This window comes from Gigantopelta aegis, chromosome 6, assembly GCF_016097555.1.
Source record: "Gigantopelta aegis isolate Gae_Host chromosome 6, Gae_host_genome, whole genome shotgun sequence".
Classification (NCBI taxonomy): Eukaryota; Metazoa; Mollusca; class Gastropoda; order Neomphalida; family Peltospiridae; genus Gigantopelta; species Gigantopelta aegis.
In genome coordinates, this window is record NC_054704.1 from 63588822 (window position 1) to 63601376 (window position 12555).

General features: G+C 35.0%; 1 protein-coding gene across 1 annotated transcript; it reads left to right on the plus strand.

Annotated features, from left to right (window-relative positions):
* Nucleotides 1-95: 95 nt before the first annotated feature.
* LOC121373893 (autophagy-related protein 13-like) lies at nt 96-12555 on the plus strand. The gene is made up of 5 exons (XM_041500690.1): nt 96-452; nt 2546-3108; nt 5181-5360; nt 8794-9076; nt 9822-12555. Exons 1-5 carry the CDS (start codon nt 300-302, stop codon nt 10032-10034), a joined length of 1392 nt encoding a protein of 463 aa, XP_041356624.1. The 5' UTR covers nt 96-299; the 3' UTR covers nt 10035-12555.

The following is a 12555-nucleotide window of genomic DNA, read 5'->3' on the forward strand; positions in this document are numbered from 1 at the left end:
AACTGGGGGCGAACTGGCTTGGGAACGAAACACCTGGTACTCGTAAAATTGCCCGAAAGTTCCGAGTCAACCGGAAATAGTCTCAGTGACGTTTGCAATGTTTTGACACGTACAAAACAATGTTCTTGAAAATAATCTGCGGATAAATTGTGATGTGATTAAAAATGCAGTGCGTACAATGTGTACAAGTATGCTATCATCAGGGTTTAAAATAACAGACTAACGTCACTACGTGTCTTTTCACTGAAATTCTGTTGTTCAGATTGTCGCCGTAAAATATTAAAATGTAAACAAACAAAATGGCAGCTGGTCGATTGAATACCCAGGATAAGAAAGACCTGGAGAAATTCACAAAATTCTTCATTTTTAAAAGTCTTCAAATTATTGTACAGTCCAGATTAGGGGAGAAAATAAAGACAAAGTCGAAACCATTTTCATCTGGAGCTGATTGGGTATGTTATAATATTGCGATTGTCCAAACATTGAGTTATTGACTTGAACCTGTCTTAAAGTCTACTCTACTGGATTAATTTTTTTTTTTTTTTTAAATACCCACGTCGAGTGGGTACAGGTTTTTAACTTCTTACAGAAAGACTACTGAACATTCCAGCATGCTGGAACCTTCGGAAGTCTTGTCACATTTACTATATGAAAATATTGTTATCAGCAAACTTGAAAATTATTGATGTAAAGGTATTAATAAAAGTAACGGTATTTAATGTTGAACATAGAATTATTGTTATATTAGTGCAGGGATCTTTGACTACGGCACGTTTTGATTTTTTTTATATAGGCCTAGACCTTTCCACAACTAAGAATGCGATTATAACTGTCCAGATGTCTGTCTAGCTCTTGAAAAGCAAAGTACTTGGGCTAAAGCATTCAGTTTACAATTTGTTTTACATATTGCACTTCAGGGGTCCAGAGATAGAAAGTATTTCACTAGCCCGCCGGACCAGAACCAACTAAAATTTACTTGTCTGCCAGAATTTCTACTAAGTACTACGCCAGCCAATAGAACAATATGTTATTGTTTAACAATATAATATACACTGTATCCACTTCATATAATATATATCAAGACCCAATTGCAAACTGTGATTGACAAATCAATAAACAAATTAATATTCTGGAAAAGACAAAGTTTTTCACTTTTCTTTGATATATAGATTTACAAAATCCAAATGACATCCCGCAAGTATTTAACAAAATGATCTAGGTATTCAAAACACACTGGCAACATACTTTAAACTTAAACCAGCCATTTGTAGGAAGTTTTGACACTGGACCGGTTGTTTTTGGAATATTGTGCTTAAGCAGTTTGGCAGTACGAAGTGTATTATCAATCTATTGTGTATTTTGTTGAAATTCGAATCAATTTGAATGGTTTAGATATCTGGCATGGCTGCTGCAGAATGGCTGATTCAATGACATTTTTTTAAATTACAGTTATATTAGTCAGAAAAAGACAAATTGCTTGTCAAGACTGGTAGTACTTAGCATTTTTTAACTTGTCCATCAGAATTTTTACTCACATTTGGTGAACAGGCGAGAAACATCTAACTTGGATGTCTGTGTGTGGGTGTATGTGTGTGCTATAAAAAATAATGTTTGGCACCTGACTATACCAGAAGAATAAAATTGTCAAAGCCTTGACAGTGTGTACTTAAGAATCAAGGCAGTAGTGGTCATTGATCATCAACACATTTTTAACATACTTTAATTTCTCTCGTCATTAGGTATATAGGACAGAGCAATCCCATGAAAGAAAGCTATGTAAGAAATTTTTATCCTTCATGTATGAGATATCATGCGCTTGCATTTAACATGACATTGTTGGTAATCTATGACATCATATTAATGTGAGATGGCGATGTGAGGTCATTATAGACACAGTTTTAAACAAATATTTTGTTATTAAAACCTTCAAACAAACACAGCACATATGATAGAGTAATTTATTTATGATAAAATTGTCAGATAAAAAAAGTTACAGCCATCTTTGTTCGTCTGAAATAATGGTTTATTTACCGAATGAATGAGAGAGAAAAGACTCCATCATATGCGGTCGTGTGGGATAGAAAACATACACCCTCGGTGGTGAAAATTTCAACCATGGGACTCGGCAAGCCTCATGCCAGGTCGAAATTTCCACCATCTCAGGTGTACCTTTTTTAATCCCACATGACCACATATAATGGAGTCTTATAATATAATATTAATTTACAACTACTGGTACGGTTCTTTACATATATATATATATTTATATATATATATTATTTAAGCTACATGTAGGATGCAGATACAGGTTGTATCAAATTTAAAAATAAAACTTGTAATGAGATCCACAGGTGACATGTATTAAAAATATTAATCTATTTAAACTGTTATCGTCTTTTTAAGAGTGAAATGTTGTACGAGACTACTCCGTTATTAATACTTAACATATTTCCAATTCAAAACACAAAAATTGAAAAATCTGTATTTGACAATATACTTCAAAAGCTTCAGATTTAACTAAAAAAAACATTTGTTCAACTTCCAGTTCAATTTGGCCATACGGGATATACCTGAAGTGCACGCTGAAGCCAAGAAAGTGTTATCCGGGCAGCAGCATGTGCTCAGTCAAAACGTTTGTGTGGAGATTTCTCTGCAGACATCCGAGGGAGACACCATGATGCTGGAGACCTGGTACATCAGTCTCAACCAGGATCAGACTGACCCCAACGTCCGCGTGTCATTTGCCGTGTACAATCGAATGGGCGTCGCCCTCAAGTCCCTGTTCAGTGTGTCACGTGTACCTCCGGCATACAGACTGGCAAGGCAACAAGGTTTGAACGGCGGTGACTATGTCATATGCTACAGAATCTACTTGGGTGATCCACAGTTCTTTCAGCTTGGTGATGGTTACCAGATTACGAAAATTGGAGCTATTCCGACGCCCACTGGTACAATAGTGCTCAATTTAGCATACAGAACAAAACTGTTGATATCTTCAAACAAATCTAGCAAGGATGTTATGTTTAATGTTAAAGATGATCACTTCAAGAGAGATGTTAGTCCGAAACGGCCAACCACCCCTAAACCTTGCATCCAAGGCTTTAGAAGGTTTGTGCATTCATGTCTGGTTCTTATGCAGTATGTGTGTTTTCTCATATCCTTGGTTTTCATTTTTAAAATTCTACCTTGTAAACATATATTTTGCCGTGGGGAAAAGTGTGTACTTTTTAACACAGTCTAGTACATGTATTTTTTATATTTGAAAAAACCCCTCATCTCTGTCTTTAAACTGTCCTCTTTAACAAACAATGCTAAAAGTTAAAAGGTAAATTTTTCATTGTTTTAGATTTTAACAGAACTTTTGTTATATGTATAATTACATTTTACATGTTTAGATCACCTGAGCAGTTGGTTCATGTGGCCTATTGCAATCAATTTTTATCCATCACTGTGTTTTGTGCATATCCATCATGCGTTAACTTTTCACATGACTAATTCTAACCAGATTTTGTTGGAAGCTTCTTTGACCTATGGAGAAACACATTTGTGAATTTGGTCATTCTGATCGCCTGTGAGCTTGAGGTGTGGTGCCCAAAAGAGAAAAATTAGGCCAAATTAAAAGAAGTCTTCTTGACTACTTTCAGAAATGCTATAACCGAATAGTGTGAATTTGATTAATCTGATTTCCAGAAGCCTGAGGGGAGACATTCTAATTTCTTGAGATACATATATACATACATGTGTACTCATCCGTTTCCAACTAAATTTGGTGGGAAGCTTTCTTGACCCATTGACTCTAAACAAAGTTAAACATTTTGTCATTCTGATCTCACAAGGATTAAGCCAATTAAAAAAGAAGTTTGTTTAGGCCAAAAGAAAAGTTGGTCTCTGGTCGGACCAAAGTTCCAAATTGATGCAGTGAATGAATGAATGAATGTTTAACGACACCCCAGCACGAAAAATACATCGGCTATTGGGTGTCAAACTATGGTAATGGAAACCAACAAGGTGATGATCAACATCAACAGAAAAATTCAAGATATAAATAAAAACAGTGTAAAGGACTGTGCAAAAATACAAATACAAATATCACAGATAGATACTGACTTTTACTCTAAACTTCAATTTGTGCTGTATTGGCCATTCTCAAAGAGAATATTACACCCCTGCACCACAGTGAGGTTACAGCACGCACAGGGGTTCATGCAGCGATGCAGCTTTTAAAAATTATTATTTTTATTATGGATTGCACAGAAAACATATATCTAGTTTTTTTAACGTCCACCTCATCAACCTTGGTCCATCCTCAATGGCCATGGTTCCCTCCGTTGCCTTGGTACCCTAAATATTTTCCTTTACATTTTCTTTATAGCCAAAGCAATTTTTATTACTTCAACTTTGGCTGCAAATAGTTTTAAAACAAGCCATGCTACTCATTCAGAACAGAAGGACCTGTTTTAGAGAAAAATTAAAGCTAATGGTCCAAGCCAGCATATAGACCAAATGTGGTTTTATGTCATAACAAGAAAACCTGGCCGAAATTGATGTCATACCATGGAAAATAATTTTTAAAAATTGACTCGCAAGGGTCAAACTTGATGCACATGCTGACCAGAGACCAGAAATTTATTTTGTTTGACCGTACTTCCAGAAATGATATAATCAAATAGTGTTGTATGTAAAAGTCATTAGAAATGATTACTAATAGATAGTTTATAAAAGTTGTGATTTTGATTAATGTTGGGTCCCAGGTTTGTGTCTAGGGAGGGAAGTTGTATCTATAGGAAAATTTCAGGAACTGCATTTAGTCTTAAGACCATTTCGAACTAAAATTGTTGTAAAGCTTTCTTGACCCCTCAGAAAAATGGGTGTTGTGCATTCCATGAGTCTGGTAGGTGGGGGTCAACAATTTACTCAGGTGACCATTTAGGCCCAATTAAGGGCCTCTTGTTTAAAATGTTTTTAAAATGTTGATTACATGTGGATGTAGAAGTTATATGAAACCCATTTCAGCTATTGTGACTGTATTTCAGAGTCAGGCTAAAAGATTAGTTTCGTGTGCTTCTGAATTCTATCCTTTCACAATGTTAATGGGAACCAAACCTTGTTTTGACTGTTTTCATGTATAAATAAACCTCACATGTATACATGTACTGTAAAGTGCAGTTGTTTATATACAGGAACAGTTCAACAGATGAGTTTGGTGTGACTGGCTATGATAGGCAGGACCTGTGTTCCACTACATTCTCAACGAGTCCATCAGAAGGCATTCTCTTTGAAAACAGCAATCTTCCCTCTGCTCAACCCATGGTTATCAGTGGAAAATCCGCTGAAAATACAGATGACCGAAAAGGTCAAAGGTTTGTAAAAAAAATTATTGGCCTGATGAATCCAAATATTTGTAATTTTTGTACTGCATAAAATAAAACAAGACACAGGGATGTCATTAATAGATGTCAGGCAGCAAATGTTTATTGCTTATTTTTACTACCGGATATAGATCTAAAGGGAATGAATTAATGTTTTTTGACCGGATGTTGATATTTTTTCAAGCTGATTTGAACATACTGATAACCCCTTTTTAAGGGCTTGAATATTAATTAACAGGTTGTCTTTCTTAGGCTTCAAAGGGACAGGACATAGCCCAGTGGTAAAGAGGTCGACCGATGCAAGGTTTGTGTAGGATCGATCAGCATCAGTGGGACCATTGGGTTATTTCTCGTTCCAGTCAGTGCACCACAACTGGTATATCAAAGGCCATGGTATGTGCTATCCTGTCTGTGGGATGGTGCATAAAAAAATGTAGCAGGTTTTCTCTAAGGCTGTCAAAATTACGAAATGTTTGACATCCAATAGTGGATGATTAATAAATCAATTTGCTTAAGTGGTGTTGTTAAACAAATTATAAAAAAAACTTTCTTAGGGTTTGGGGTATGATCTAGCTCAGGTGGTAGAGTGCTCACCTTAGGTGTTTGTGTTGTAGGATTGAACCACCTCAGTAGATCCATTCTCTGATTGGGTTTTTTCCCTATCTCAACCAGTGCACCACGACTAGTATATCAAAGGCCGTGGTATGTGCTGTCATGTCTGGGAAAGTGCTTATAAAAGATTCCTTGCTACTTTTGAAAAAAAGTAACATGTTTCTGTGACTATGTCAGAATTACCAAATGTTTAACATCCAATAGCTGATGATTAATAAATCAATGTGCTCTAGTAGTGTTGTTAAACAACACAAATTTTAACTTTTCTTAGGCTTCTTATCAACCTGATTATGTCGCATCACATCCGTACTAACAGTAAAAACAGTAAGTCAGTAGTGGGATGACAAAAGAAATAATTTGTGGAATGCACCGTAACTGTATCCAGCATACATAATGGCACTTCTAATTGCTGGAATATCTCCACAATACATTTAATGTCCAGTGACAGGCCTGTTGTTTTAATTGTTGTGGTCACAGGTTAAAGGTCAGTCCCTGGGATAGCCTAATACACCTCCAGGTACCTGCTTGTCGTAGCGAGATTTGCATGCTTGGCTTGGCAATTACATATCAAGACAAATCAAAGAAGGGATCAGTTAATGAGATACCACAAGTAATAAACCATGAGAGGGTGCCGTTAAGCTCTAAATCTTATATTGGTGGAATGTTAAATTAAAAATATGTTAGCTTTTTTTATACGTGTAATTGTAGGAAATGTGCTTCTTATTTTGTCTATGGATATACCATTTAAATGATGAAAGATTCTCATTTTCATTACAGTTTAAATTAGATGAGTTATCAAAAAAATATGATTCGATGTAAGCCTTGTGCACTATGGACGAACAATTGTATGTTCCCAAACTAAACCAGTATTTTGCTGCAAGGGGTAAACATGTAATAAGAAGTGGATGCTAGCCATATTCAACGATTTGAACAAGAAATTAAAAGATGATCACATGATTAACATACACCAAGATCTCGGTCAACTTTTTTAATGCAGAACGCAAACACATTGTCAGCATAAAGTTGAAAAACCATGAACTATTGGCGAATCCCAAATATATTCAAAAGATTCCTGAATGTGTTACTTGCTAACAAACTGATTGAAATGATCTTCGACCACGTGGCACTTTTTGCCCCCTTTTCCATGGAAAGTACTTATCTGGTGCACGTGAACCCTATGTAGCCTATTGCCTAGTACATTTTTATCACTAAATGTCCAGAGAAACATTACTGGTGTCGTGGTTAGGCCATTGGACATAAGGCTGGTAGGTACAGGGTTCGCAGCCCAGTACTGGCTGCCACCCAAAGCGAGTTTTAACGACTCATTGGGAAGGTGTAAGACCACTATACACCCTCTTGTCTCTCACAAACCACTAACAGCTAACCCACTATCCTGGACAGACAGCCCAGATAGCTGAGGTGTGTGTCCAAGACAGAGTGCTTGAACCTTAATTGGATATAAGCCCGGAAATAATTAAGAAAAAAACAGAGGGAAATATTTTAGTGCCATTTTTCTTTAAAATTCAAAAGCTCAAGCACGCTCAGTTAACTCTTCCAGTCTTTGTCTTGCAAATTTACAACTAATAAATACTAGGTTTCCAGTGTGTTGGACACTATTTTTAAGTTGAAAATAATTATGAGCATTCTTGGAATGCAGCATTAGTTCAAGGTTCATTTCAATGAAGATGCACACAACTGAAATCTTACTCTTTCCCCCGCCTCCCTCAAAATTAAAAATAATAATTAATAAATGGATGTTCATCTCTTTAATATATTTTTGCTATTGAAATAATCAGTCAACTGGTCGTGGCATATTTGAGTGGGTGCCTAGATAAAAATGGTTAATTACCTCAATCTAATTAAAATTAGCTCCACTATTACATGTGGATCTAACAGCAGCCAGTTCGAGTTCATGTCCACCAATCAAAACCTTACTTGCAGAATCATGCCAGTGATTTGAAAATAATTTGAAAATATTCCGAATTATCCTGAGGGTATACGATATGTTTCATGTGAATTACGAATGCCTTATTTAGACCAATAGAACTAATTTTAATCAGATTGCTAACAACACTGCGTAGTCTCCAATGTCCAGGTAACATTTCGTCTGTAAATAATAATTTAAATATTGACCAATCACACTTCGCCTTTTATAACGTTATTTGGGAGCATACAAATTCTAAAAATATCGGGCGAGTCTATTTTAGTGGCCGCAGTACAGCGAACCATACCAATACGTACGGAATGGGTTATCAGTCTTCAATTTTACATTAAAAACTATTTATTTATTTATAAAAAAAACACCAACTAAATCAGTCTTCAGTTTTACATTACAAATTATTTATTTTATAAAATAAAACATGTTTTACGGCATTCGTAATTCACACGAAACATGTCGTATACCCTCAGGATAATTCGGAATGTTTTCAAATTATTTTTAAATCACTGGCATGATTCTGCAAGTAAGGTTTTGATTGGTGGACATGAGCTACGACTGGCTGCTGTTAGATCCACATGTAATAGTGGAGCTAATTTTAATTAGATAGTTAATTATCTATGACCCCTAACTTGACTCATCCTAGGGTCCAGGCGTCCCCCTGAATCTCTTCATATTAATTCCATCTATGCTTTTCCTTTCATTGTCTATTATGTGATATATAGTATAACACTGTTAAAACACACAATGTGTCATGTATTTATTTTGTACATGCACTTCTACAACAGTGTATAAATGTTCATGACATTGTTTTTAAAGGTAATAACTGCATGCTAGTGAAAATTTAAAAATGATTCTTACCAAAAATATTTTCAGTAACCCTGAAAGAGGGGGACATTTTGGAAACCTTCAGAGAGTCGGAGCATTTGCCAGTCACAAGAGCATTAAAGATCTGAAGACTGACATTGAGGATGTGCCATTCATCAGTCTTCTCAACAACAGAGTGTCGAGTGTTCCAGAGTGTGCCACAAGCTCCAATGTGTCCGTCACACCCACGGGCAGTACCGGGAACATGCAGACCTCCAACTCGGCAGGCAGTGATACAAACAAGAGTAACTGCAGTGAGACAGCTCTCGATGATTTTGTTATGGTCGAGCTGGTGAGTACATTACATAAGGGCTGTACCAGAATTTATCACATGGGGTGAGTTGGGTGGGAGGGACTGTAAATATAATGTTCTGTCTGGTAGGACTGCATCTTCTTTTCCATCCGTGCTTGTATACATGATTTTAATAACATTTTATTTTATTGGCAATATTTTATAAAAATTGTCCCCCCCCCCCTCCCCCAATCAAAGTTAACTCTTAACAAAAAATAATTAGACAGTGCAAATTACACATTTTATGTACACTATGTATAAAAAGTAATGGCTGAAAGTAATTTCTATCTACATGTATTTAACTTTGCAAGATAGATTTTAGCTCATACTAATAGTGAATATAACACTGTTGTCAGTTTGAAGATCACTCTCCTGAAATAGTGTGCTAAACATTTAATTTAAAATAAACATTTTGTTGCAAGGCAACCAATTTACCACTCTACTAAAACTTTCCAGGTGAATGTGAAGGGGAGCCAGAGTGATCATTCACCTTTTCTGGCAAACAGTTTGTGGCATGTAGTAGCAAAAATGGCACTAATGTCAATAGCATATTTTTCAGAAATTTAAAGCAGATTGTGATCTGGGATGTGTTTTCTTTCATCAGTTGTTTATTTTTTGTATCGTCGTCATCTTTTTGTCTTCCTGGTTCATAAAATATAGAATTTGTTTTCATCTTATGTTTTTTCACCTGACAAGACTGAAACATTTATCGATGTGTCTTGATTCAATCTATTTAATTTCACAGAAAACTCCATTTGCTGGAGTGGATGCAAACACCGACCTGGGCCAATTTTACCGGGACTGTCAAGGAGCTCCACAACTCAGTATGTGTGAAGACGAACCGGAATTCAATGAGGCTCTGGAGGAGGTGACCTCACAGTTGGCAAAGTTTGAATCGAACATGAAAGATTTTGATGATTTTGTGCTTTCTTTACGTGACACTGACTCCAGTGACTAAATATTTATTTCACATTAAAAGAGTTTCTTGACCAAAGGTTAAACATTTTGATTTTGTTAATCAAAAAGCAGAATTATATGTAGTTTCTAAAAATGGCATTGATTGCTCAGTGTTGTGTGGGCCCTGTGTTTATTCAGCTAAACAGTCTTGATAAAGTGTTATGATGAATAGCAGGTACAGGTAGTTCATGTGTGGACCTTTGCTTGTTATGGTTTTAAAGTCTATATACAAGGCTTTCAATTTTAATAAAATTTTGCCCGTACAAGTAACTTGTAGTTAAAAGTGTGGATTTTAATGTTTTATAAGCACAGGACCGGATGTATAATTTTCTGCAATTGTATGCATCACATACAAAAGGCTTGATATACATGTACATTCATTATTTTTTTCTCAAGGAAGTGGAATATGAGATGAATGTTAACTGAAAGGTGTGATAGAGGCAAATTAAGAAAAGGTTGCATGGAATTTGTGTTTTTCCATTTATTCTTAAAACTGTTGAAAAGTCATCTAATGGTTGTTGTTTTTTTGTACCAAGGTCCCATTTTGATTCAGTTATCACTACAAAGTCTTGAGTTCTCATTTACTATGTACAGATTTATCGTCCTCAACATGTTGTAAGTTTACTAAAGCTGAATTCGATAACAGATTGGTGCAGATATCTTGAACCTGATATGGTGTGTGCTTTTTTATTGTTTTGTGCAGTGTTTGTTGTCCTTAGCCTGTGAATATTACTTATTCAAATAAACATGCTGATTCTTCTTTTCTTTTTTAATAGAAAGGGGAGAAATAACATTGAAAATAGCACATTCCTGTGTACACAATATTTTAAAATTGATGATTAGTGATTTTGTTGCAATGTACTTACATTTCAACACTAACAAGTATTATTTTAATAAGTCGGCTTGTGATATTTATACATGTACATCATTGTCGAGTGAAAACCGAGAATTGCTAGTATATATTATAATTTTTATTTCATTATTGGGGTTTGGTGAGGGCTGAAAGGGGCATTCCTAGTTCATAAACCCCGATACAGCCCATACATGTACATTGTATTTCCCATTTCCACGAATGTAAACATAATGTTAAAAGCCTACATTACAAAAATACCCATTTGTTTTACTGCTTGATTAATCCCAGAACTAATAACTGACAATAATAAAAATACCCAAAACAAAATTAAAACTAAATAATAAAACCATATATTACAAAAAACAACTCAATAACCCAAGAAAGGATCCTAAATATTTTGTTACTGAAGCACTTGATAACATTTTCCTCAAAGTAATGTTCTTTTAGTGTTCATGCAAAATGTCAATTCCAGTGAAATCATATTTTTTAAATGTATGTCATGTATAAGTATATTATATATCCGAGCAATATATGGAATTACATGTACATGTACATGTATGCATCACAGTATACACATGTAGTTGCTTCATTCAACTCCCCCATGTACAGAAATATAGCAGCTGTTGTGATTAATGTAAGGAATCTCCAACTATATCAGTCCTACAATTATGTTTTAAATAAGAGTATAGTGATAGAAAGTTATAAGGGATCACAGAAAGACGAAAGCAGAGAATGACTGCAACCAATAATCTCATCCATGGTGCCAGGACGTTAACCACATTATTCACACTTGGTACCACATTTTGTATTATATACAGACATTACTATGCTACATGTAGTAGTGACTGAAATTTGGTATACAATACCTTGTGTTCCCTTATTTGATTCAGGATAAGTCTGCATGTACAAAATAACAGAGTTTATTCATTGCAAGCTTCACATGTTTAACCACAACTTCCACGATTGACCAAAATAGCATGATCCTCATGTACACATGAATAAGTTAGCTGTTATTGTTAAGTTCAGTGTATATCTGTTATTTATTTAATGAATGGTAACAATGCATGCTAGTATTTGCACTACCATTACAGATATTTTGTCCTACAAAAGTTTAAGTAAACAATATTTTGTTATATCTCATCTTTATTTACGGTTTAATAATGTTTATACAAAATGTACACTTCAGTTTGGAATGATGTGAAAAATGGATCCATCTTTAATGGATAAATTTCATTGATACTTAATAAGTCCTAAACTGATGATCAGTAACAAATACCTTTACCTTCCGATTCCGATAATTTGTTTTACAGCTTAAATTGAGATAATTACTGTTGCTTGGTTTGCAACAATATTTTTGTGACGAAACAGACATTCTTAGAGAGTAAATATTGTTGCAATGAGAGGACTTTTGTTTGTATGCACTTGGATAAAAAAGTTGGTAGCATAGATATTTGTGTTACATGGGATTGTAATTTGTTTTGGTTTGTGACATCATGCATTGTGGTAAATTCCATTCATTGTTGTGATTTGTGTATACGAGTAGTATGTACTCTGAATATAGAATCATGTTGTTCAATAAGCTATTTTGTGCTAGTTATCCAGTCATGAACACATGAAAAGACTTGTGATATACACATACAAATTGCTGAATAAAAATTAAATAATTTCA

What these genes read in the sequence shown, in the direction of transcription:
- LOC121373893 (XM_041500690.1), top strand. Translation starts at nt 300, where the DNA reads ATGGCAGCTGGTCGATTGAATACCCAGGATAAGAAAGACCTGGAGAAA. An exon ending in TGCATCCAAGGCTTTAGAAG is followed by an intron (nt 3,109 to 5,180) that starts GTTTGTGCATTC and finishes GTTTATATACAG; the next exon opens with GAACAGTTCAACAGATGAGT. An exon ending in GATGACCGAAAAGGTCAAAG is followed by an intron (nt 5,361 to 8,793) that starts GTTTGTAAAAAA and finishes AAATATTTTCAG; the next exon opens with TAACCCTGAAAGAGGGGGAC.